The 27,943-nt window shown below is 44.7% G+C and overlaps 1 protein-coding gene across 1 annotated transcript in view; it reads left to right on the forward strand.

Annotated features, from left to right (window-relative positions):
• Positions 1-857: 857 nt before the first annotated feature.
• Positions 858-27,943, forward strand: part of mtss1 (MTSS I-BAR domain containing 1) — a gene marked incomplete at its 5' end in the record, with an annotated part of 76,718 nt that continues 49,632 nt past the window's right edge. Inside the window, 3 exons of the mRNA XM_080545698.1 lie at positions 858-929; positions 16,551-16,612; positions 20,104-20,177. Of these exons, the coding sequence (XP_080401824.1) occupies positions 858-929; positions 16,551-16,612; positions 20,104-20,177 (208 nt within the window). The remainder of the gene's footprint in view (positions 930-16,550; positions 16,613-20,103; positions 20,178-27,943) is intronic.

Genomic DNA, 27,943 nt, shown 5'->3' on the forward strand with positions numbered 1-27,943 from the left:
AGAGAGAGAGAGAGAGAGAGAGAGAGAGAGAGAGAGAGAGAGAGAGAGAGAGAGAGAGAGACAGACAGAGACAGACAGAGACAGTCCAATGCTCCGCCCAGACAGAGTCACAGAGGGAACATCTCGCTCATAGTTCAGCCCTCCTCCTAGCCTAGCCACACACGCTAGCAGCGACTTCACTGTGCGGAGGATTCCCACTGAGGACTGACTGTTTGGCTCTGAAGCTCTGGAGGACGAGAGCGTCTCACACTGAACTGAAACCCGCGTAGGAATACGAGGATAAGATCTAAGGCTCGGACAGAATAACATTCACTGGATTATGGGAACCAGCGGGAGGCTTTATTTGAGGTCATTTGAGGTTTATTTAAGCGAGGTTTCCACATTTCACCGCTCAATCTAGTGAAGGAGAGAGGCAGCCAGCCTAGTCACACAGGTACCGTGTGGAGCTGGATACATTTCTGGATACATTTGGCTACTTAAAGGAAACTTAATTCGGAGGAATTCAGACTCTAAATGTAACCATGTCTGGTTTTCTCCAAGGAGATGTATCGAGTTGGCTGGCTGGTGCTAGTGTTAGTTAGCTAGTGTGAGTTAGCTTAGCTAGCTTGCTTGTACAATTCTTCCACGTAGAGTTCTCCCCCCTCCTCCCCCTGGATTCTCCTTTTTAGTTGGCGATATTTTGGTCTATTTTTAGATTTTACGTTACGCGTGTACATTATTTTGTCAAACTATACCAAATCGGACATTTTATATATAAAGATATCTATCTATCTAAAGGTAGTTAAATAACTTGGAGTCAGTGTGGTCAGACTCAGTAGTAGTATTATAAGTTAGTGAGTTTTCCGTGGACTGTAAACATGGACGCGGGTATCGAGGCGGAGTGCAGCGCTCTGGGAGGGCTCTGCCAGACCATCATGAGCGACATGAAGGTAAGAATGAATGGTCTTTATTGTAAATATTGTAATATTATTCTAAATTGTCTAGATTGTCCAGGGCCTAGAACCTAGAACACCAGCCAACTAGCTGGACAACTGGCCCACACTCATACCTTAGACAGAACTGATACACACTTCTACCTTAGACAGAACTGGCCCACACTCATACCTTAGACAGAACTGATACACACTCATACCTTAGACAGAACTGATACACACTCATACCTTAGACACAACTGATACACACTTCTACCTTAGACAGAACTGATACACACTTCTACCTTAGACAGCACTGATACACACTCATACCTTTGACAGAACTGATACACACTCATACCTTAGACAGAACTGATACACACTCATACCTTAGACAGAACTGATACACACTTCTACCTTAGACAGAACTGATACACACTCATACCTTAGACAGAACTGATACACACTTCTACCTTAGACAGAACTGGCCCACACTCATACCTTAGACAGAACTGATACACACTCATACCTTAGACAGAACTGATGCACGTGAAGAAACCATGCGTGCTAGTTAAGAGACCTGCAATAAATGAACCCTAGTAAAAGTTTGTCTCAGACAGGAACAATGCACCAGAATAAACACGTCCTCTTCTGATGGACGCTACTTACCTACGAATCATCTGCATGTGTTATAGTCAGATAATTGGTTGTAGTCAGATGTTGTCAGCTAGCAATAGGCCTGTTATTCAGTTGCTAGGTTGTGCTGCTAGTAGGTGGATGGATGAGTAGAAAGTCCATTTCCCTTTCTAGCTATAGTGTCTCAAAAGCCATTTCACAAAGTCACACAATGCTGGTGAGAGGCCGAGAGCTCAATTGATGTGTTAATGCATGTATTCATTCAGTGGTGTACTAATGCATGTATTCATTCAGTGGTTTGTGTTAATGCACATCCATTCAGTGCGCACAGGTGAAGAGGAAATGAGTCATTGTGAAAAGCGCAAAGTCACCCGTTTCTAGGTAAATACTATTTAAAGAATATGAATTCATTGGTAAATGCATGTAGCAATATTGTGTCCAGCCCTAGCCAGATAGAGATATACTAGTGAGTCTGCCCTCCAGGCTCTGTCACATCGCAATGTGCTTTTCTGTGACGAATAAGCATAGAACTCAACTTTAAGACCGTGACATTGGTTGTTTTGTGACTCCAACAGCCTGGAATGCCCTGTTCTGTTGAACTATTGCCATTGTTTCACTTCACAATGTTGAAAAGGGGCATGGATGTCATTCAACTGGGGGATTGTGAGATCCTACCAGATCTTCTGACACTTTTCCTTTTCGGTATGTCTAGCTCACAACTCACACTGGAGAGTCTCCACTCTCCACTGTGTTCACAGCCCAGACAAGTGCGTGACTGCAAACAGTGTTCCACCTCACAAGTACCCTCTGTGGAAAATCCTTCCACCATTTAAAGTCAAAACAGTGCCCATGTCATAAAAGGGTCATATTGAAGTATGGCAAAGAAGTGTGTGTGTGTGTGTGTGTGTATTCTCTTGCTTACATAAAGCCTTTGCATGAAACTAACCTATTCTCAGCATTGGGCGATGGTGAGCATTGAGGAGCTTTGTTAAACTGCCTCCTCAGCTGTTTGGGAGATTACACCCTGCAATTTGGAGTACTGAGTTGTTGTAATAAGCAAAAGAGCCAGAGTGTAGGAGTGTAACCATTGTCCTGGTTTAGATGGTAATGAGCCACTAACCACAGGAAGAGCGCGTACACACAGCTCCACATCGTACTGTTGATAACAAGTGGTATGAATATGAGTTTGTGCAATGCACACTTTCATGATCCCTAGCAAATCTATTTTTGCCCATTGATGAATTGGTCTCTACACGACAGCAATCCATAGTGTTGATAGACCTTCAGGCATTTGAGAGCCCATTGGCATTGTCTGTGAGCTGTTCCCTTGTATCCAGCAGGGAATCCCCCCCCACACACATTTTCAGTTCCCTTTTCCACTGTGCTTTCCATGGTGTTTATAGCCCGTACCCTGTCTCAGGATTGATGACCCCAATGGCGCTTTTCCAATACCGTGCCGGACCGTGTGAGCCCGGTTTGTTTTGCTTTCTCCACTGCCAACCGAGCCGGGCCGTTTTAGCTACCCTTCCTGACTAGGAACTACTAGGTACTTTTTGCCAGGCTGTGTGTGACGTGTGACGCTGCAGACCGTTGATTGGTCACAACATCGTCATCCCATGTTCATAGTTCATCGCTAACCGCCATTTTTAAATACCACAACAGATTTCGCTCTCGGAAATGTCATTTACTTTTTCTGTAATTGGGTCAATGACGTGACGTGTACATTTTGTGTCTGAATGTAATATTTTCAAAAATGAACAATTAATATAAACATTATGTTAACTAACACTATTTGCTCTCCTTTATTGAATACACAAATAGTTTATGGTGATTTTTTACTAATTAAGGCACTTTCAGCTCTTTAAAGGGTTGAAAAGTCATTCGGTACAACCGTCCGAACACAAATGCAACCAGCTAATGTGCCATTAAAATATCTAAAATGAATATAATAAATGATTACAACTATTATATAAACATTCTGGCATGATTTTACAAGGGTTTATAACAATATACTGCAAAATGGTTAAGGATTTTTATGTAGAAATGTTTGCTTTCCCCAAATCACTTTTGTCACCAACATGTTTTTTCACTGATATCATTCGGAGCAACCAATTTCAAGGCACCATTTTGGATCAAATCAACTGATAATCATAATGTGACAGGATATGACATCATTGAGACCCCTGCAGCAGACCCTCTGAGTGAGAAGAAAAGTAGCCAGCTCTCTCTTAAATGTTTGATAAATGCACTTTTCCGTTCCCTGTTATGAATGTCCGCAAATATCACATCATTCGGTACAACCGCTAAAACACTGAAAATGTTGAAATATTTTAGAAAGATATATTTAGGCTAATTAATTCTTATATTATAAGTTCTAGCTCAAGGTCAAGTTCTCACATGGGTAGCTAAACATGTGTGGAAGAGGTAAAGGGAAAAGAGAGGCAGAGGAAAGGATGTGTTTATTATGTTTTAACCTCTATTTCTTCCATCAGTATTTAGCTCAGATCGTACTGTAGGCTACAGTCGTACTGTATGAGTAGGCTGTGCAGTTGGCTCTGCTGGTGAGATGTTGCCATTGGCTACCGTCACTGACGGGGGGAAGTGGCACAGTGGCAGCACCCCCCAACAAATTACCTGCATGGTAGAGTACCACCCTCCAACAAATTACCAGCATGGTAGAGTACCACCCCCAACCCCCAACACATTACCAGCATGGTAGAGTACCACCCCCACCCCCCAACACATTACCAGCGTGGCACATACCACCAGGGCACCCCTACCAGCTGGCTCTGTATTCCCCACACATTTATATTCAATCGATGTGCATCATTAGGACTCCCTCACCATCAGAGTAAGACGTTATAGTGTGTGCTGGAAGTAGCCTAACTTGAATGGTGAACTGAGGCGGGCTTCTATTTCTAGCACTACCCGGAGGAGAGAGAACACGGTGGTGTCATGTGTCTTATGAGGGTCAGCGTATTGAAGAGTAGACATGCCGCTTGTTGCTGTGTCTGTAGAATGTCCCGAGAATGGCAATAAGGTCAGCTCCAGGTCCAATCAGGGAACCTTGTTCCGTTCCATCTCAACAGCCATTGATCCTGTCTCTCGTCTCCTGGTCCTTCGGGGTCTTGGAGATGGCTGTGTCGCTGCTCGAAGCTGAGTCTCTCTTCATAGCCTTTCCTGATAAACCTAGAGTGAATGCTTATTGATTTCTGCCTCCTCTATATTGGGAATGGCATTAGCCTGTGACACTCCTTGCCTAGCGAGGCACATTCCTTCCGTTTTTTTTTTCTTCTACCCCCATCTGTCATGCGTAAATAGTGCTACCAGTGTGTACACGTTTTCTCATGCAGCCCCGTTCTGAAGGTGATCTCTCTTAAGGTGGGAGTTGGCGAAGGGATCTGGGATGCTGCAATGTCTACATAAACCTTACAACAGCATCCGTATAACACACAGTTATTTAAGCACACTGAGAGCCACATTTTACTTCCCCCCCTTTTTTATCACCAAAAATGATATACAGTTGCTTCAGTAGATTCAATCTGTAGGCCCAGTATGTTATCATGCTATTCCTCAGTGTTCCCGTATTCCCGGTTGTGACCGTCCGTGATCTCATATAGCTCATAAAGACAAGTGCCTCACAGGGTGTTTACCTGAAACAGGTCATCCCTACTGGTGAATCATGAAACGGACCGGACTGAGTTGACCAGAAGCCAAAGCTGCAGTGGGGATCACCATGTGAGGAACCACCCTCCTTGCCCTGGGGCCGTCACAGCAGAAGGCTCTGTCCAACCGTGCCATGCCATGACATGTGTGGAAGTTAAATGGCGTCTGTGTGTCACCTTCTGAAGAAGTGATCTCTGCTTGCTGCACTGGGCTGTGGAAACGGTGTACGCTAGGCAGCTAATAACACTGGACAAGAGTGTAGCCTAGACTGGGCAGAGAGCCACTGAGAACGCTGCCCGAGGGCAAAAACCTCTCGTTTTGACAGAGAATACACATAAAGAGCTGGGCAAAGCACACATCCTGGCAGGGAAAAGAAGTGACGTTCGCTCTCTGAGACCGTTTATACTGTCCCCAAAAAAGGTCTGAGGTTTAGCCGTAATATTGTAACGAGCATAAGCATAATAAATAACTTTGTTAGGAGTAGGAAACGAAGCCTCTTTGGTTAGCTTACCTTGTCCTCCACTCCACTCCACCCCCCAAACACTGCCTGCACAACCATGTGTTCTCTCCTTAACAACAACTACAAATCACACCACACCAGACCTGGGCTGTGTATGATGGCTCTATAAAGTATCTACAGTTGTGTATGTTAGCGGGGAGTTGAATAACCATATTACACTATACACTAGGTCTATATTGAACTTTTGGGTACATTATTTTGTAAGAAATTAATTTGTGAGGATATTTGTTGTCTTTAGGACCTCCTGATTGTCCGGTTCAACTCATACTCACTAGCTCAGGGGCTGCTATGATTTAGATGTTGACTTTGTTATTGTTGCTTTGTTGTCCCCCATCCTGTAACCATTCTACTGCTGATGGGTAAGACATGCTGTGGACTAAAGTTAAACCTAACCCTGGACCAAAAAGCACTTACAATGGAGGTGCCTGTCATTTAACATGGCTTTTAGTCCAGCAATAGACAGCCTAATACTCGCCAGTTAAACTAGCCCTACCTTCCAAGCCAGTGTGTCTCTCCAAACACCGGAAACTAAACGCAATTCTGATTCTGTGAGGAATCTAGAGGTGGGAGGATGAGTAAAGCTTGAGTCATAGTTTCATTGTGATTCCTGGCAATAGGGTGTGCGTGCACATCGACAAAGCTCATTGTTATTGGATGACCCCCCCCCCCCCCCCCCGCACAAGAACTGAGGAAAGAGTAAGTCAGGTGTTTACAACCATACTGACATCCACACCTATTCTCCTGATGCAGCGTAAGCCACTCCTCGTGAAGGACGTCCCTCCTGTGCGCTGCTGCTCTGTCGTTTACAGAAGCGAAGGAGATAACCAAAGTGAAAGCGTAAGGGTAGGCGATTGCCGAGGTGTCATTACACAAGCATGGAATCTGGGAGCGGCCATGCCGGGGGCCAAGCGGGGGAGGGAGAGGCCTGGGTTTATCAGCTCTCAGGTGCCGGCTCAGGACACAGTAGGGATCACTGGAGTTGAATAGGTCTACATTAGGTGTTTCAATAACCCTCTCAACCACAGAAAAGCCTTGTGGAAAAGCGAAAAACGTTGCAGCAACCCCAACTGCACCCTGTTAGGCTTGTACCTGTGGCGGGTGACGGGTCCTGGTGTTAGGAGAGGGGGATGAGCGATAACCCAAGTCATTGTGAGGCTCTGTTCAGCACCCGTGGTTCTGGCTTAGAGAGGTTTCATAGATTTCTTAAGCACCAGCGTAGGTTCTCCATCATGCTCGGTAACTAACGGCTGGTGGTGAGAACATATTATTAGAGGTGGGTAACAACAACTGTCTGCTCAGCCTTATTAGCTTTTGATTTGTTACTGAGGCTTTTTGTAGCCCCCCCCCCCCCCCCCCGGCATCCCAAGGGCCCTTGTTAGTATCAGTCCAACAGTAGAGAGGAGCTGGACCGTCTCATCTTTTTTCTTAATTATTAATCACGGAAATGGAGCGTGTATGGAGCCAGACTGACTCTCCTGTTGCTGGAGCTCTGGCGGGCGTGAATGAAGCACAAGCTAGCCACCACAGCTACAATGAATTACCACCTGTCCGTTAGTTGACTGTACTGTTCTTGCTACACCATCAATGACATCTGCTCTCTTTCAGGCATCACTAGTTGAATACTAGTTAGGGGCTAGGGAACAGGAGGGGTTAGGAGGTAGGGAACAGGAGGGGTTATGAGGTAGGGAACAGGAGGGTTAGGAGCTAGGGAACAGGAGGGTTAGGAGGTAGGGAACAGGAGGGTTAGGAGCTAGGGAACAGGAGGGGTTAGGAGCTAGGGAACAGGAGGGGTTAGGAGTAGAGATGCTCCGATCAGGGTTTTTGGTGCCGATCACCGATCACCGATCACTGGAATCAGTGATCTGCCGATCCGATATCACCGATCACCGATCACAGCGTCGAAAATGGCAATTGAAGCATTCTATTTATTGTGTAGCATTATTTATGTTTTTTATTATTCTTAACACCATTGACATTGTATATTAAGTATTCAAATGAAATTAGGAGATGAGAAAGTATCATGAATTGACAACCATCTGTTTTATTGAATTCACAACCACCTGTAGCTTACTTCAGGAAAAACAAATAAAATGTGAAAATAAAAATCATAATAAATAAAATGTACACTGTCACATCAAATGTGCAACATTCCACTCGAATGAGAGGAACTAGGGGCTCTTAGAGAACTTGGAGCTTATAGTATACAGTAGCTTTCCTGAGGAACAATAAACATACCCAAACTAAACTGCAACATAAACAGGCTATAGCCAAATATAAAATAAGTCATATTTAGGAGGAGATAAGACAGCAAGTCAGCAATAATCAATAAAACAAAAAAACAAAACATTGCACCTAAGGAGATTTCAGACTCAAACCTTACTTCTTAAGCAGCATCACTGGCAGATTAATAATTATTTATAATGATTATAATAATAATAATAATTATTATTATTATTATATATAATTATTATAATTAAAAATTAATAATAAGATAATGACAATAAAGTCCATAAATAAAATAAATAAAGATTAGCCTTGAGAAATACAAGCATCTCAGCGTTTTTGGCACTCAGCCTGTTCCTCTTATCATCTAAAATATGTCCTGCTATGCTGAAAAGTCACTCGCTATCTACACTTGTGCAAGGTGCACAGAGGAAGACCTAAAACTCGCGCGCTAATAGTTGTTGTTGCTATGGGCCTTAGTCTAGCTTAGTGACTTCCTGCTCGCTGGGTCACATGACGTCGCTGAACACTACCTACACTACGCTCGTGAAGTCGCGCTGGAACTCTGACCAGCACTCGTGGAACGCCTCTCGTCCAATCAAAGCACTCGGTCCCTTTATGACGTCGAGCCCAGTGTGCGCTTCGGCGCTCTCGGAGCGAATCAACGAACGCAGCAAATGCCGTATTATATTCGTGGTATTGAAAGACCTTGCGTGCGTTCCTCCGCGAGGTATTTCTTTTGAGCAGACATTACAAACGGCATATTTGTTGTCTCTTTCCGACACTGTGTAATATTTCCAGACTGGCGACGCCATTTTGTAAACTGATCGGTCGTGTTTGATCGGCCGTTTTGAGAACTCCGATCAAAACCGATCAAGGCCATATCGGCCGATACCGATCGGCGCCGATCAGATCGGAGCATCTCTAGTTAGGAGCTAGGGAACAGGAGGGTTAAAAGCTAGGGAACAGGAGGGTTAGGAGCTAGGGAACAGGAGGGTTAGGAGCTAGGGAACAGGAGGGTTAGGAGGTAGGGAACAGGAGGGGAGGAGCTAGGGAACAGGAGGGGAGGAGCTAGGGAACAGGAGGGTTAGGAGCTAGGGAACAGGAGGGTTAGGAGCTAGGGAACAGGAGGGTTAGGAGCTAGGGAACAGGAGGGTTAGGAGCTAGGGAACAGGAGGGTTAGGAGCTAGGGAACAGAAGGGGAGGAGCTAGGGAACAGGAGGGTTAGGAGGTAGGGAACAGGAGGGTTAGGAGCTAGGGAACAGGAGGGTTAGGAGCTAGGGAACAGGAGGGTTAGGAGGTAGGGAACAGAAGGGTTAGGAGCTAGGGAACAGGAGGGTAGGAGCTAGGGAACAGGAGGGTTAGGAGCTAGGGAACAGGAGGGTAGGAGCTAGGGAACAGGAGGGTTAGGAGCTAGGGAACAGGAGGGTTAGGGGCTAGGGAACAGGAGGGTTAGGAGCTAGGGAACAGGAGGGTTAGGAGCTAGGGAACAGGAGGGGAGGTGAGTGACTTTTTTTTTTTTCAGTAAGCATGATTATTTGCTTCTTCCCTCCTATAGCAACAACAACATGAGAGAGAGGTTCTCTTTGGGAGTCAACCCTGATAGAAAGGCTTTCATGCAGTTTAAAGAGAAGCTCTGGGGAGGAACTTCACAAGAGCTGTCGTCACTAGGGAGAAGAAATAAGAATCAGGGAAGTGAAGCCATGAAAGCCTCTCCTGGGTGGATCACTCCAAGCCTTCTGACTGACACAGGAAAAGCATCCACTTCTGTTATATCTCTGGCCCTGGTTTCCTCTCAGATAGTCTGGAACTCATGATAACCCTGTGTTATAAGGCTGAGTGTGTTGAAGGGTACACACCCACACACACACACCCACACACACACACACACACACACACACACACACACACACACACACACACACACACACACAGTGCCCTGCATAACTAATGGGAACAGAATTGTTCTTCTTTTGGCTCTATACTGCAAAGATTTGACATCAAACAGTTAGGCCTACTATAAGGTTAAAGTAGAGATTCATAGCTTTTTGACGGTATTTGTGTATATTGGTTTCACCATTTAGAAATGACAACACATTTTATTTAATTGTAAAGGGACAATTGGCTTGACGGGTGTTTCTGGTAAGTCAGGTATGTTCCATCACATAATTTGGCATAAGAGCTGTCAATGTTTAGTATTGATTCTAAGCTTTGCATTTGGAGTCTGCTATTGGTGTCGGTCAAAATCAGGACCAAAGACATGTCAATGAAATTCAGAAACATAGGCAAAACATTAGGCTTGCCACAATCAACAGTTTGGAATCATTACAATGGGAGAGACTACCATTTGTAGAATACATCACCAGCCAAACTGCAGAGGCTTCACTACAAGGTGTAGACCTAAACCTCTAGTTATCCTCAAAAAGGATTGTCAGGTTACAGTTGGCTAAAAAGTACCTAAAAAACCTGCAGAGGTCTAGAAAAAGGTCTTGTGGAAAGATGAGAGGAATATTATCATGTACCAGAGTAGCCGAAGCCGAAGATTTACAGCATACCACCTCATCTGTGAAGCATGGTGGAGGGGGTGCTATGGTTTGCGCATGTATAGCTGCCACAGGAACTGGCTAATTGACGATGTGACTGCAGCAGCAGAATGTATTCTGAAGTGTACCGAAACATCTTCTCTGCTCGAGTACAAGCAAATGCCTCCAAATTAAATTGGATAGAGCTTCATCATAAGACAATGACCCCAAACACACTGCCATAGCAACTAGGTAGTTTTCCAAGGCCAAAAAGTGGAATGTTCTTGACAGGCCAAGTCAATCTGCGGATTTAAATAGATTTGAACAGGCATTTCTTTTCCTGATGATAAGATTTTAGGCAAAAAGACAACAACTGAAGATGGCTGCAGTATCAACCTGGCAGAGCATCACCAGAGAACAGACCCGGTGTCTGGTGGGGTCTATGGGTGGCAGACTTCAGACAGTTATTGCATGCAAAGGATTGTTGCGTAAATGCTAAATATTAGTGCTTAATTTGGACATAAAATGAATCTGTCACGTTACTTTTGGTGCCCTGAAGTCTTGTATGAAGTGTTGTCATTTTTAAGTGGTGAAAATGATAATCGAGACTTTAACCTCATAGTAATTGTTTGATTTCAAATACGAACTTGGGCGCCAAAGGTATAGAGCAAAAATAAATAAATACTTCACTGTCCCATTGCTTATAAATGCAGGTGTGCGTGCGTGTGCGTGCGTGCATGTTATTATTATTATCATCATCATAGGATTTCATTGAAGTATACTTCCTAGCCTAAACTTTGACAACCGCAGGCTAAGCTCTAACATTTAAGAGAAGCCCCGCCCCGTCACTCCACACCCGTGACCCTCCTGTGAATCCAGATCAGGTTTTGCCAGGTGCTGTGGCCTCCATCTCACCAGAGAGATTCGGGAAACTAGATATCCTATCCTCCACTTCTGGTTGTGTGCTCTAACAATGGTGAACAGCCTGGGGCACGGTCAAAAATGGACCATGGACAGGAGTCTTGCTTACTTCAAAGCCCAGGCTGGAGGCTTCAGATCAGGACCAGCATTGGCTTGGTTAGCTTTGTCCCACCCAGACCAGTGTTGGCTTAGCTACCTGTGCCAACAGCGCAGCCCAGACCAGTGTAGAGCTGCGGACCATGGATGCATGGTCAGACTCTGGCCTGTGATTTCAGACCAGTGTTGGCTTGGCTAGTGTCTGGGGAATGTGTCTGCTATGCCCAATGTTTCACAGGCTAGTGCTAAACTGCTTGCCAGGCCAAACTGTCCCTCACAAGTAGTGGCCATTTGAGGAATACACACTGTTATGGGGTAAAAAAAGGGAGCTAGAAATGGTAAAAATGGGAACTTAATTCCCATTCATTGAACCCTCTGCTTGTGCATTGTAACTGTTTTTACCATTTTGTTTTTAAAGTAATCACTTTCACTCAATTAGCCTAATGACAAAGTCAAACAGTGTCTCTCAAACACAGCATAAGAGACTTTGTGATGACAAATTAAATGTTTGATCGATAAAACAATGAACACTTATTAACCTCACCCATTTTCTTTGTCAATGCAAAACAAGAATTTCTCAGTATGCTTGTGTTGGGAAACCGGTTGAGAGAATGATGCAGTTAGTTTCCACAGAAGTCCCTCCTCCGTCATTTTTATCTGTTTCATTTTCTTCTCTCTCAAATCTCCTCAGCTGGTATAACGTAATAGATAGATATATAATTCTCCTGCCTGAAGGACCTTATGTTTATCCTGTAAATGAAGGGGTTGTTTTTGCCTTGGTTAGGATTGTGAAGCTTCCAAAAAAATGCAAAGTGTTCCCTGACTGGCCTTGCTGCTTGTTATCATTGTGACTTATGGCTTTCACTAATAAAGTCCTGTCTGTGAACTCGCTTGACGATTGGTTTGTTAATGGCATGAAGTGAGTTGTACTTTGAGGAGAAAGTAAATTATTTGACTAGTTTGTCATTCTTTGTCCTCTTGTCCCCTGCTTTCATGGTGAATATAGAGTTTTCTAGGAGCATTCCAGAACAGTCGCTACCTCTGTTAAAGGACGAAGCTCCATTTGTTTTTGAATTGATGGTGGAAAAAGTGACACATCACATTCCTTCCAGAGACTGGAGGCACTAAACAAACACCCTCTCCCCTGTCTTCTACCCTGGTGCCAGCCACGATGCCCTTGAACAGAGCCCTTGTTCCTCCTCCAGAGGCCTCACACCTGGGCGGCAGAGGGGTCACATTAGGCCACTGTGAAGCCAGTGAAGAGCTGGCTATGTGTTCTACAGTGGGGGGAATACGTATTCAACCCATCAACAATTGTTTAATTCAACATATTTCCATTGTAGCTATTCACATGAAATTTAGACCAGACATTGGTATGAACTCAATAAAACTACACAGCTAAAGGAATTGTATGATTCCAATAAAAATGTGCAAAAAAGTGGAATGACACAGGAAAAAAGTATTGTACACAATAAGAAAAAGCACTAAACCAGCTTATGCCACTAATGAGTTCTCCTACCTATGCTAATTTGAATCAGCTGGGTTAGTGCAGTTTGGTGGGTAAGTACTTCCACTCTTTTAAAAAGTGTTTCCCACCTCTGAATGCAAGTAAACAAATAAGTTGTTCCCAAGCTTTCCTGCAAGAAACATCTCTTGATGGGTAAGAGCTCTCTCAAAGAGCTAATGGCACTGGTTACCAATGGATTTTTCAGTTCCTAAATGTTCCTATAAGCACCATTGGGGCCATTACCGCAAGTGGAAGGAACATCACTCGACCATCAAAGGAGCAAAGGAGCTCCTCGCAAGATTTTTTACCAGGCAGTCAGAAAGTTAGTCAGAAGAGTTGCCCAAGAGCCCAGGACCACTCGAGCAGAGCTCCAGAAAGACCTGGAAGCAGCGGGTACAGTTGTCACAAAGAAAACAATAGGCAATGCACTCCACTGCCATGCAGTGTTTCCCCTACCATTGCCTTGGGGGGGCGGGCCGCCCCCCTAACGGAACCCCCCGCCCCCCCAAGAAAGAGGAATGTTTACGGACGTAAACACCAAACATCTGACAAGCAGGCTAAAATATCTGCGTTTTTAAACGCGCCCAACCCGAATCTGGCGAGTGGCAAGCCCATAGGCTCGTTGGTAACGTTAGTCCGCCAGTAGTCTCGCATAGCCAAACCTATCTCCACACTTCGTTTCGCACTGTGCCGCGCTGGAGAATAATACAAGAGTGTGCGCGAGTGTGCGCGCGACGTGAGAGAGTTTTTGCCAGGTGATGTCTGCAGATGGAAAGTAAGCAAGTTGAAACGTTAGCAAAATATAATTGCTGAGTGTCTGACAGAGAAAGTTGGTTAAAATTGGTCGTTTTTATTGTGACTAGAAAGTGTCTGACTTAAAGTAGACATAGAATCGTTCTTATTCTACTAGAATTGGGCTTTATGGTAATACCATAATGGCATATTTACAGTACATGGACAGTGGATTGAATTGAAGCATTGGAAATGTCAGTTTTTTATAGTTGGACATGAATTTTTTTTCAGGTGAGAGAGTAATGTCAAAATGACATTATCTGACTGCATTGCCCACAGCAATCCAATATTCAATTATAATGATGTTATTAATTGATATGGATCAATTTATACCTCTTATTAGATTATAAATACTCTGGTTGTTATGTATGCCTTTTGGTTGACAACAAAAGAGGGAGAGAGGAGGATAGAGAGGGAGAGAAGGAAAGAGAGCAGGATGGTGCACCAGAGAGAGAGACAGCAAGAACCAGGTGAGAAAATGGACATGTAGTCAAGACCACATAAGTAAGTAGCCTTGAGAACCGCTGGTTCTCGAGCCTAATGGCCCATAGGGCAGGAGGAGCCTGTCTCCTGTTTCCGTAGCGTGAGGCGGCTTAATTTACAAGTATACCCCCCCGGACATGACGCCGGTATGTCGCAGGGTCTTACCCCCTGGGGGGTCCATGCCACGGTCCATGCCACCCCCCCAAGGCAGCAAACCTAGGGGAAACACTGGCCATGGTTTCCATTCGTGATCACCTGGAAGACTCCATTACTGAAGAAAAGGCATGTTGGAGCTCGCTTGAAATTTGCTACAGAACATTTGGAGAAGCCTCTAGATTACTGGGAGAATGTTCAGATGAGACAAAAATATACATTTTCGATAACAATACAATGTGCCATATTTGAAGGAGAAATGTCTCTGCATATGATCCTAAAAATACCATATCTGCGGTTTGGAAGTGGAAGCATCATGGTATAGGGCTGTTTCTCTTCACATGATACTGGTGGAATCCAAATAATCAAAATTAAGATCAATGGAGCCATGTCCCATGTCGGGAAATTCTTGAGAAGAATCTGTTGCTGTCTACCAGGATGATGAGGTGTGGGTGGATCGTCCGGCAGGACAACAATCCAAAACATACAGCAAAGGAGACTCAATTGGTTCAAGAGGAAGAAAATAAAAGTGGCCGGTGGCCTAGTCAATCGCCAGACTTAAATCCAATAGACAATTTGTGGAACTGAAGATCAAGATTCACCAGTGGGCCCCCCCGGAATCTTCACGATTTAAAGACTGTGAAGAATTGGCCAAAACCCCACCTGATAATTAGTTTTTTTTGTACAGGAAGCGTCTTGAAGCTGTCATCGGAAACAATGGCCACCAAATATTAAATACATTTCAGTTAGCGTGTTCAATACTTCTTTCCTTTGTCATTCCCCTTTATTGCACAAAACTTGCTGTGTAGTTTTGACTAAATAGCAATGTCTGGTCTAAATTTCATGTGAATAGCTGCAATGGAAATATGTTGAATTAAAATGTTTTAGATGTGTTGAATACCTATTTCCCCCACTGGACATTTCTTTTGCACCATACTCAAACGAAATAGCCTACATGTGCAAGAACACAGCGATGGATGGAACACACTTTACATCTAGGCCATTCTATCACTTTACATGTAGGCCATTCTATCGCAAGCTGAACGTCGTTCCCACCCCTACACTGACCCTGTATTCAACAGTCGGTCACTCGGGCAGGGCAGGATTAGGGCCATCGGATTATGGACGAAAAAGCAGGAGACTTGACCCTGTAATGGTAGGAAATGACTATGCACCAGGGAGCATTGGCATTCTATTTTTAGCAGTTTTCCTACAAAGAGGTGAGCAGAGGGTAATGAGGGAAGCTCAGGGCCCTTATAAAGCAGACCTGAAGTGGCCACCCATGAAAGCCAATAGAGAGGGGGGTAAAGACGTTCATGTGACGGTGGCTACTGCCTGGGGTTATCTCCTGAAGACTAATGTGTTTAACTCAGACGAGGTGCGTGGTAGCTCGCAGCGGGGGCCAACAGCTTGGCTTGGTCCATAAGAGGCTAAACGCATTGAGACTTATTGTCTTAGCGGCATTATCCACACTTTACCAACACAGGCTTGGGTAAGCCAGGTTACGTTTTGCCCATTTTCTGTGGAATTCATTTTCCATTATGTTGTAAAAAAAAAAAATATATACCAGTGAAAATGTGTGTAATGTTTTAGAGTTGTTTGGCTGGTTCAGTGGTCAGTTTTATGATCTGACCGGTGGGATAGTTGAAAAATGCCAGTTTCCCTGACTCTAATTAGGCCTACGTCTTCCATGGACAAAAAAAGCATGCACAATGGAGAATCTGCAATGTAATTGTTCATTAGTCCAAGAGTAGCTTAATCTGGTTCCAGCCAGGAAAGATTTCTTCATAATCTTTCTTGACATTACCCAACATTTGTTGCCTGTTGTGAAACTGAAGGACACACCAGCGGTGGTCTATAGTATACTATACTGACCTGTTCACTGCTGCAGCCTTTTAACTGCTCCGGACCCCCTGACCCGGCTGGTGCATTTCTCAGAAACAGTCAATGTTCTAATAAAACATGATGACAAAATCAAACTGGCCTCAATCATCTCAAGCAATTTAATCTCATAGGTTGCCCCTAGCATTGGATGTTTTATATACGGCTATAGGCTAATGATTTACTACTACTGTGTAACTATACTGATCCCTCTGTGTGTGTGCTTGTTTGCGTTACAGACTAGTTACCCAGCCTGGGAGGACTTTGTCACAAAAGGAGTGAAGCTGCAATCCCAGCTAAGGTAAGAGGAGTTGAACCATGGCCTCTGCCACCCCACTTAGTCAATATCCAATGAATTAGTAAATAGGGCAGGGGTGCATGTGTCAGACAAATACAAACAGAATAGGGTTCTAATGACCAGAAGATTTAGTTTATCATGGAGCTATGAAAAACCCTAAAGCTAACTCACAAGATCTTTTTATGTTATGAAAGCTGTCCATAAACCAGGTTGTAAATATAAACACACACAGCGACCAGCCTGTTCACTGTTGACCTCCTGGCCATATGGGACTGTGTTGCCCTGCTCTGAATATAACATTCAGCCCCATAGACATTTTTGTATCTAATACCTATCCAGTCCTCTCAGATCTACCTATCCAGTCCTCTCAGATCTACCTATCCAGTCCTCTGATCTAATACCTATCCAGTCCTCTCAGATCTACCTATCCAGTCCTCTGATCTAATACCTATCCAGTCCTCTCAGATCTACCTATCCAGTCCTCTGATCTAATACCTATCCAGTCCTCTCAGATCTACCTATCCAGTCCTCTGATCTAATACCTATCCAGTCCTCTCAGATCTACCTATCCAGTCCTCTGATCTAATACCTATCCAGTCCTTTCAGATCTACCTATCCAGTCCTCTCAGATCTACCTATCCAGTCCTCTGATCTAATACCCATCCAGTCCTCTCAGATGTAATGAAGTGGCACGGGTCTCTCCCTGCGGACCACTTTAGCCGACAACCACCGCTTCACTCATGCCCAATTAGCCCTGGCATTAACTTAGCAAACTGCCAAGGCCAACCGGAGGGCATTCAACCACTCCAGGAGCAAGCAAGCAAGCCAGCCAGCCAGCCAGCAAGCAAGCAAACAAACAGACAGACAGTCGTCATGAAGGGCACAAACTTCACAACAAGACAAGTTAGCCTATCATACACTCACTCATCGTGGAATGCTACCCAATGGTAGGTCTTTGCTCTTCATATCAAAGAGTTCCCTTTTAGTAAGAAAAACTAGCCGATGATTGAACATGTATAGGAATCCGGCCCACTGATCAGTGTTCATACAGAGAGGGCCTCATTCCCTCAGTGTTTCAGATGGTCATTCAAAGTCACATCACCTGATACTCTGCTCCTCCGAGGCAATACCACCCGGCTCTGCGGTAGAACAGTATAGAGCCCTCACAATAGAGCCATTGATGGCTCCCTGTGTGCCAAACGGTCTCCAGTTGCACTCTGAACACTGGCTCCTGAGTGCGACTGTGTCCTCCATGCCTCCACACAGCCCGTCTGGAGCAGGCTGGGGTAAGCGGCCTAATCCCCTAACCTTTAGTCATGGCACACTGTATGGGAAACCTAGAAGGAAGCAGTCGTTTGGAGAGCTGTCTGTCTAGGAGAAGTCTAGACATAAGTGTGCTAAACCTTGCCACCTGGGTTTGCAAACACGTGTACCTGAACATTTTGAAGACCTGGTTAAATTGCAAGACCCTGCCCCGCGGTGGCGCAGCGGTCTAAGCATTAGCCTCTAGTGCAAGCTGCCCACCGGGGACTGGGATCGAATCCCGGTCTCGCCAGATCCGGATGTGGCCGGGGCCCACAGGGAGCGGCCGCTCCCAAGGGGGGTATAGGACTATTTCCGGACAAGGATCCGTCGCGCAACACCGCCCCCGTCTGGTGCTGGAATAACGGTGTCGGGCTCGAGGAGCCAGACAGCTAGTCTGCCTGGCTATCTCCTCTGGGGCTGCCGGCCACGGGGTCGTGCGGCGGATCCTACGCAATAGGCAGGGGATAATTGGATACTAGGTTGGGTGCAATTGGATACCAAATTGGGTGAAAAAGGGATAAAATCAGAAAAACAAATTTAAAAAAATAAATAAATTTGCAAGACCCTGGATATTTTTGCTGCAAACTTGCTTTATACGCAGATCTGGACCTTTTTAAGATAAATATTCAACACACAGTTAAAGATAGACTCTGGCATATGACGTCATATGTATGATGGGGGTGGGGGGGGGGGGGGGGGTGGTCAACAATCCACTTATCGTAAACTGTTGTGGAGGGACTTCATGTATCAAACCACCAGTTAGCTATTTCAAATATGTGACAGGGTCTGGTGAAAAAGTCCCCAAGTAGGGCTTGGGGACTTTCACCAGACCCTGTGACAGGTCATTTTTCAGTTCTTTACAGGATATGAATGTGCAGATTGTAAGCTTCAAATGATGTGTGATACATTGAAAATAGTTGAAGAAGATATGCTTATTTGAATGTTGGTACACCTGAAACGAAGAATTGGAGAAAATCGCTCTCAATCAAAACACGCGTTTGCAACCATCACGTTGGTAGCTACCTAAGCAACTAAAAAGAAAACATTGCTATAACTACCTAACTGCATGTTTAGCACATCACAACAAGCTGATGGAACATCAACATGCTAAAAACATAACTACTCATAATTAGATGATCACACAGTCCTTGCTTTTGAACACGTCCTAAAACGTACGTTTGGTTACAAGCCATGTATCACTAACCCAGTAGCTTACGAAGCAGGACGGCAGATGATACAATGAATCCAATTCACAAATTATAAGTATTTAGTGATTCGAAAAATGTTGTTTGTTATATTGAGTGGGCTCTTCAACACCTTCGGAATATGAAGGGAACAAAACGGAAAACACGTAAAAAAAAAAAGAAGCTTTTTGGTGATTTACGTGACTTGAGAAGTGCCGACATATGGACCCTTTTCAGGCCTAGGCCTAGTTTACCCAAATTACAAGATGCTTCCCCACCTTGAAAGTAGTCTTTGGCCCAGGAATGATGGTTCTGATTTATTTGAATAGCCGCTACAATTTTGAACTTAAATGTTAAAAAAAACAATGGCACATTTTGAACTTATTCTCCGTCACTCATTCACTTCCATAGTTTTTTTTGTTAGCAGTAGCTCAAGTTAGCTTAAATTAACATTGGCTGTCTCGACCTATTTAAACTGTGGATTCTCCTTTTCCTACATTTTAACCATTTATCCAAAGAGATTTACAATTAGAGATTACAGGGACAGTCTCCCTGGAGTAACTTAGTGCTAAGTGCCTTACTCAAGGGCACACTAGTGGTGGAGTTCCCAGGTGGGATTTGAACTTATGACCTTCTGATCACCACTCCAGTGCACTAGTCGACCACTTTCCCCTGTCTAGGATTCTAGTATCTCTTGGCCCATAGGTTACTTTCAGAGTCAGGAAGTATCTAGTCCTGTGACCAATGTCACCACGGTAACAGTCGACAAGAGAAGTGTCCCTCCTTGCCGGTGATTTAGAAAAGAGGTCTTCAAAACGATGTCGGCTATCAATAACTGAAATTGGTCTACACACCCAAATGACAAGGAAGAAGGATTTTAAGCCTGATTGGGCATCAACATATTCTTATCAGAAAACATCTGTATCTGAAGATGGCTGCACAACTGGTTCATGTGGTTTTAAATGGAATCTCTCTCACTGTACTTTTTGTTTTGTTCTGTTCCAGGACCACCATCATTGTCACAGGCTCTTTCCTGGATGCGTTTCAGAAGGTGGCAGATATGGCAACAGGAACCAGAGGTAACGGCAACGTTAAAGGGAAGTCCTCCCTTCCCTCCCGCATACCTCCTGTGGTAGAACACACAGGCTTTGTCTCCAGTTCTAGTTTGGCCATGTGTTATTTATTTTGGCTACAATCTGGTGTGGTTTGGTACAGCCAGGTGTAATGGATGTAGGGGTGTAACGGATCACCTAATTCACGGATCGGATCGTGGAACCGGTTCTCGATTCCCATCCACATTCTCGCTCTAAAAACGTCTTGAGTAAAAACTCATTTTTCTGCTTTAAATAAAATTAAAAAAAATAAAATATATATATATATATGCAGATGCACACCTCTACCCCAATCATTCTAGAATGATTCATTATTTCCAATTAGAGCTATTCAAGTCATCTGATGTAAAGTACTGTATTGTTTCATATGGAAATATATATAGCAAAATAAATCGATATTGCAATGTCATTTCTTTCCAATATCGTGTAGCTCTAGTCAGTGGATATGTTTGCTCTGGTGCATAGACACTAGGTAGTGAAGCTGAAACCTAGTTCCCTGTTGATTGTTTCTATGAAGCCGCAGGGCAACAGAGCTGAGAGGGGGAGGACAACACACACAATCACACTTAAAACATAGGGTGACAGTTATTTATTTATTTTCTCAGGCTGTTTGTTGGCTTTTCTACAAAGGATTAGTGTCACACTCTTGTCAAATCTGTTGTTGTGTGTGTGTGTGTGTGTGTGTGTGTGTGTGTGTGTGTGCGTGTGTGCGTGTGCGCACGTCAGCCGTTCTGGAAGAGAATCCTAACCTCAGCTGTTGGCCTGCTGGGTCAGTCAGTGTATTATTATCACCATGTCGGATGCTCTTCGGCCTGAAACCTGCAGCTGCAATTTACGACCTGCTCTTTGCACTAGAGTGGAGAATGCACAGTGACAACACTGGGTTCCTGCTACAGGAACAATGAGAGCCCATAGTGCTACCTCACTCTATACGAGATAGGGTTACACTCACACACTCACACACACACACACACACACACTAGGGCTGCACGATTAATCGATTTTAAATCGAAATCGCGATTTGAAATGACGCGATTAGCTAATCGCAAAGCCTGCGATTTGCCTGCGATTTTTTTTTTTTTTTTTTTTTACAAATTTTTTTTTTTTTTTTTTTTTTTGCCATTTAGCAGACGCTTTTTTAATCCAAAGCGATTTACAATTACGAATTACAGGGACATTCCCCCTGGAGTAACTGAGGGCTAAGTGCCTTACTCAAGGGCACACTAGTAGTGGTGTGGTTTCAGGCGGGATTTGAACTCACAACCTTCCGATCACAAGTCCAACTCACTATGTGTTTCTCAACCCTCTCCTCGGGGCGCCCCAGCCGCTCCACATATTTGATCTGTTCCACCACCAGCACACCTGATTCAACTAATCAAGTCCAAATCATTATTGCTTTGGACTTGATTAGTTGAATCAGGTGTGCTGGTGGTGGAACAGATCAAATATGTGGAGCGGCTGGGGCGCCCCGAGGAGAGGGTTGAGAAACACCACTACCCGTATGGGATACGTCATACAGCGCGTCGGATTCAACGTCAATGAACGTCAACGTCAATGAACGTAAAAAAAAAAGACACTTGTTGAGAGAAACAAAATGGTGTTGCTGTTTAAAAAAAACATAAATAAATATGTTGTCCCAATTCATATCTTTTAAGTTCTCATCCTTGCATTAGAATTAGAGCAGTTAATAGTTTGATGGTATCATGTGGTAATGCTCTCTGAAAATAGGTGATAGATAGATTCATCCAATCACCTGCCAAGTATTTTTTGAAAGTACCTGCCCTTTTCCAAACAGCTTCCAATTAAGCTTTCCTAGATGGTTGTGTGAAACAAACCACCTGAGTCAGGTTAGTAATGCTCCATCACATGTTTTAATCTGAAGCTTGATTTTAAAGCAACCCAACTTTAAAGCAACCCAATGTAAGTTTAGTTCTTTCACTCGTAGCTCGGGCTGTGGGGGTGCTAGAGGAGGGAGCCTCTAAGTCCCCTGAAGACGTACAAACAAACTGCACGTTGATACGACCTTCCTAGCCGGAGATATGGCCACACTTTACAAAAACTCCCCTTTTTTTTTTTTTTTTTTTTTTTTGCTATTAAAAAAAAAAAAAATCGCAAATTAATCGCAATCGCGATATCTGTCCAAATAATCGCAATTCGATTTTTTCCCCAAATCGTGCAGCCCTAACACACACACACTCACACACTCACACACACACACACACACACACACACACACACACACAGACACACACACACACACACACACACACACACACACACACACACACACACACACACACACACACACACACACACACACACACACACACACACACACACACACACACACACACACAGTCTCCGGTTTGATAAGACATGAAAACAACCCTATCCATTTACTTATTGTTCTCCATGAAGCAGGCCTCCAAACACAGCCTGGTAAACTAGCCCTTACCTGCAATGTCTTCTTCAGAGAGTGGAATTACTTGCTGTCTTTTGTTGTAGTCCCTCTTGAAAGGTTAGTGGTTTTCTACACCGATTAGCTGCAACAATTAGCTGCTCATGTCTATTCCAGATATTCTAAGGCTAGGCTGAACACTAGTACTACGTATTACTCATCGGTCAGTGTATTGTCCAGTGTAACGCATACACACACACACACACACACACACACACACACACACTCACACACACACACAGTCACACTCTCTCACACACACACACACTCACACTCACACACACACACACACACACACGCACCATTGAGAGAGGCCAATCACCATTGAGAGAGGCCAATGCCTCTGACTGGTGTCTATCGTTGTTTGCAGGAAAACACTGTTAGGGCAATGTATGCATGCTCTGCTAAACCAGCGCTTGCATAGGGTTTGTTTAGTGAGGATACATAAAGCAGTGCCTGAACCTGTTCCAACTGGACACTTGTGTCAACATTTGGACGCCGTCTAGAACCGATTCCCGATGGCACGCTCTTTCTCAAACTCTGAAATGTACACTTTTGTAGAAAATTACAGGTAAAAAATGCTTAGTTAAAGCCAAAAGTTTAGTTGTTGTGTTTGGAAGAATATAATTTTTGAGGCTGCAAAGTTTCTTAGTAGGTTATCGATGAACATTTCGGATGTTGACATTTTAGACAAGTAACGACAAAGCTGTTGGCGGTCTGGAGTCCCACAGTGTTATCTAAGAACGGAAATAAAAGTCCTTAGTGCTGCCTGCGGATCCGTGGTTCTACGCTACAAGGCCACACCTTTACACAGAAGTGGCAACGTGGTGGCTGGCCTGCTCCGGCTCCGTCATGTCTCGCGGCCAAGGTTGGCCTCTCTGGAGCTCAATTCAAACCAAGCTGAACATGAGCCCTGAAAAGGCACGGCCCAGCACGTGACTCTGAAGTGTTGTATCTGGTCTTCAGCAGCACCGTTAAATTAGCCATGTCAGGGTGTTTGTTTGACGCTGAATAAAAAACACTTCTTCTTCCCCACCCCTGCTGCTGACAAGGCACTGAAAGGACTGGGTGTGGAACCAGTGTTTTTAAATCTGTCTATGAGAGGCATAGCTGATGTGACTCTTCTGCAGTTCAAACAAGGTGAATGCTCTTACGGCCGTGCTACCAGTCCTGCTGGGATTCTCAGTCCAGAGGTCAATGTTGTTGCTGTCGTCATCGTCCCCTCTCGTTTCTTATCTCTCCCTTCAATCCTAGTCCTGAAGACCCATTCTAGGCTAGCCTCATGACACAGCAGGGGTAGTGGAGAGTCATAGCAGGGGTAGTGGAGAGTCATAGCAGGGGTAGTGGAGAGTCCCAGCACAACCAGAGGCGGTTGGGTAGTGGTTGTGGTTGTGTTATCCACTGCTAGCGGTGACAACCTCACTAACTAACCCCTGTGCCTAAGAGCAGATTGGAAAATATTAAGGGGAATTACTAGCCTAAATCTTCAGGGTGCGTAGAACTGAAAGGAATGGACAGGATTACCAACATGGTGAAATGTTCACCTGGCATTATAATTAGTGCTGTCCCAAACGACTATTTTTCTAACGATTAATCTAGCGATTGTTTTATCGATTATTCGATTAGTCTAACGACTAATTTATCGATAAGTCTAACGATTATTTTTGTACTGTAAAAAAAAAACAAAAAAAAAAAACTTATTTGTCTCCACCTGACTGCTATGTTTAGCCAACTTGAATGCCAACATGGCCATTTAGAAGTCTGTCCATCACCACAACACATAGCTAGCTAACGTTACTCTCGCTGCTATGTTATGATTAGCTAAATTGATGCTAACGTAGCATGCAAGCTACGAGCTAGATAACGTACAGTAGGTGCTCGCACCACAATGACAATAGGCTACCGTAGCTAGCCAGCTACATAGCTAACGTTACTAACACCAGAAGACAAGACATACGAACTGTGGTGAGCTACATTGCTTGTGTAACATTAGCTAGTAGCTATCCATTTTTCACTCATACACTTAATTGTCTCGCCTGGTAAAATAAAGGTAAAAAAAAAAAAAAAAAAAAAAACGCCATTTTTTTTTACGACTAACCGACGCATATTACGCTAACCGACGTATTGACGTAGTCGATGACGTCGACGACGTCGAATAATCGTAACAGCCCTAATTATAATAATAATAATAATAATAATAATAATAATTTTTAATAATTTTATTTAAAAGCACCTTTCTCAAACTCAAGGACACTGTTCAGAAAAAAGAGAAACAGGACAATAAACAAAAACAGAATAGAGATACAAATTGTATTCAAAGAAAAAGAAAAAGGGGAAGAACTCTATGGGGGAACTATGGGGGATAGTGTTAGTCAGGACATGATGCATATCTGGGTGGAGCGACTACCATCTTGCTAATCCTTAGATCTCCACAAGTGTCTAGGGAGAAGGGGGCTAGCCTATGGGGCTGTTTCTGGACAGGGCCTCACCGTCTACATTGATCAGGGTTTGCAGCAGCACTCCAACCGTCTGACCCCTCTCAATCAGCGCTATTGATCCTGCTGGTCGTAGGGGAGAAACCCCAGCATTCCACTACATGCTGATTAGGGCTGACGGTGGCCTAGAGGTTAGAGAGGCCGTCTAGCCATCGGAAGTTCACTGGTTCGATCCCCGGCCTCAGGAGGGAGCTGCATACGAGCTGGTAATCTGATGTCGAGCACAGAGCATTGTTCGCAGTTGACAGACCTTTGGGACATTGTTTGATGTGGTTTAACACTATTAAATTCTGGTGCCTGCAGTCCTGCAGACTTTCTGCTTCAGAAATCTTGGTGCATTTACCCCCCCAAGGGACGACAGGACAGGACCACACGCACTCTCACATACTGTGATCTTGATTCAGGGCCTCATCCTCCCCTCCCTCCCTCCATTCCTCATCCTCCCCTCCCTTCGTTGCCCATCCTCCCCTCGCTCTGTTCCTCCACCACTCCCTTGTTCTTTCTCTTCCTCAACACTCATGTGATTAAGACACAAGTCAGCAAATGTATTTCTTCACATCCTCCCTTTCCCTGTATCACCCCCCCCCCCCTCCTTTCACCCTCACCCTGGATGATGGACACATGTGGCGCAATATCCTCTCTGTCAAACAGTAATTAGTCTTAACACAGAAGATTGACACATTTTTACTTTGAGCCTTTTATTTTTTATTTTTTGCTGTTAACATTTGAGCATCTGAAGTTCTGGAGAGTAACATTCATCCCATGGATCTTGCACACCATGGCTGTGTTCTGAAGCTAGGCAGAATGCCTCGGCCACACGCCTCCCTGGTAAAGCCTGGGTGCTGTCATGACTTTTCCTAAAATAAACAAAACCTCCTCCATGCCCTTTTCTGATTTACATCACGTTCATGGTCAATTTCCCTGTGACCCAGTTCAGTGTCTTTCCCCCCCCTCCCCACCTCCCTCCCTCCCTCCCTCCCTCTGTCCATCAGGAAGCCCTACCGTCTGGGCACATAGCCAGATGAGGCCATTCCTCCTGTGTCTGCCACACAAGCACACTGCACGCCAAACGTGTGTGTGACACTGAGACACACTCTCTTAACGCAGCCATCTGATTGTCAATGGAAATGCCTTCATCACACTGCTGTGGCAGGCCACCGGCCTCTAGGAAGCACACATGGAAATGGAAGCCCACTGATTCAGGGCAAGCATGGCAAGCATGGTCCAATGACTCCATGTTTGTTGACGGTCAAGGTTATTGGTGAATGGTCATCACGCCGCCTGCTGGTGAAGGCATATAATAATAATAATAATAATAATAATAATAATAATAATAATAATAATAATAATGTCATTTTGCTAATGCATTTATCCAAAGCGACTTACACTGCAGTGAGCGCATACATTTCAGTATATATGGTCCCAGCGGAAATCGAACCCACAACCTAAGCGTTGTCGGCACCATGCTCTACCAACCGAGCCACAGTGGACCGCTGTTGTGCCGTTCAGTGTGCCAGTCCAGCGTCTCTAGACAGCCAGTACTGGTACAGCCATGTTGAATGCGTGTCCACGTCGTCCCAATTGGAGCTTATACATCATGCTCATGTGTCCCTCCAGTAGGTATAGCTACTTTAGTTTGACTTCACAAGCCCAGCCCATGGTTAAAGCAGGCAGTACATTCCTACGACACCCATTCTGCATCAGTTGGCTATGTGACTGTCGGGGGAGAGGTGGAGGAGATTCTGGTGATGCACCTGTTTTAGGCAAGCCTGGTCTCGCAGCTGACCCCCCCCCCGATCCACAGCCACTCTGTCCCCTGCCTGTCCCCATGCCCCCATCACTCTCTCAGCTGTCTCCTGTGCTGTGATGGGAGTGCAGTGGAGTGTGGTGGGGTAGGTGGGCTCACTCACCACAGATTGCCTTCTCTGAGAGCCAGCTGTCCCCTCTGCCCCCCTCCCCCTCCATACCAACCCCCATCAACCCCCTCTCTGGTCAGCAGACACCACTGGACATATTCCAGACGTGTGTGTGTGTGTGTGTGTGTGTGTGTGTGAGACGGACGGACGGACAGGCTCACCTTGAGCTTTGAGCCTCTGCCTCACCAAACCCACTGGAGCATGGTCCCCAACACCTGTCCCTAGAACACCCACCTTCCTGCTCTACTGAGAAATCCATACCCCCCCCCCCCCCCCCAAATCCATACCCCCCCCCCCCCCCCCCCCAAAATCAACACATAGAATGACCCTGCCATGCTGTTCTTCTAGTGTGTAAATGTGCTTACATTATCTGTATAGATTTGACAATGCTCTTTAGCAGTGCCTATTTATCTTTTTTTCTCTTTGGTTTTAAAGTGATAGCTACTGTATGACAGTTTTGATTATTTAAAGGACACTATTAAATAAACATTGAAATGTTTAGTCAGAGGCCTATAGATGATTGACATCCATCCAACAAGTCACATAACTAAAGGAACCAGGCAATATTTATCACTGAGAACCAATTTGACAAAGAAGTGTTTAGAGTTCACGCGCCTGTTAAATGTTCCCCGGTGTGACACGCTCTGTAGAAGCAAACTCTCCCTGTATCCCCTCCCTCCCCCTGTTCCCCCTCCCTCCCCCGGCCTTGTGCTCATATCTGTTTGGAAATGTATACAGTATACAGAAATGTATACAGTCTACAATGTATACAGTCTAAACACAGGGAAGGAGAGAGCGAGGGAGAGGTGGTTGGTTGGATCTCTCGGCAGGGAGGACTGTGGAGAGACTTGCCTCTCGCTTCCC

The sequence above is a fragment of the Nansenia antarctica genome, assembly GCF_963989245.1.
Source record: "Nansenia antarctica genome assembly, chromosome: 15".
NCBI lineage: Eukaryota > Metazoa > Chordata > Actinopteri > Argentiniformes > Microstomatidae > Nansenia > Nansenia antarctica.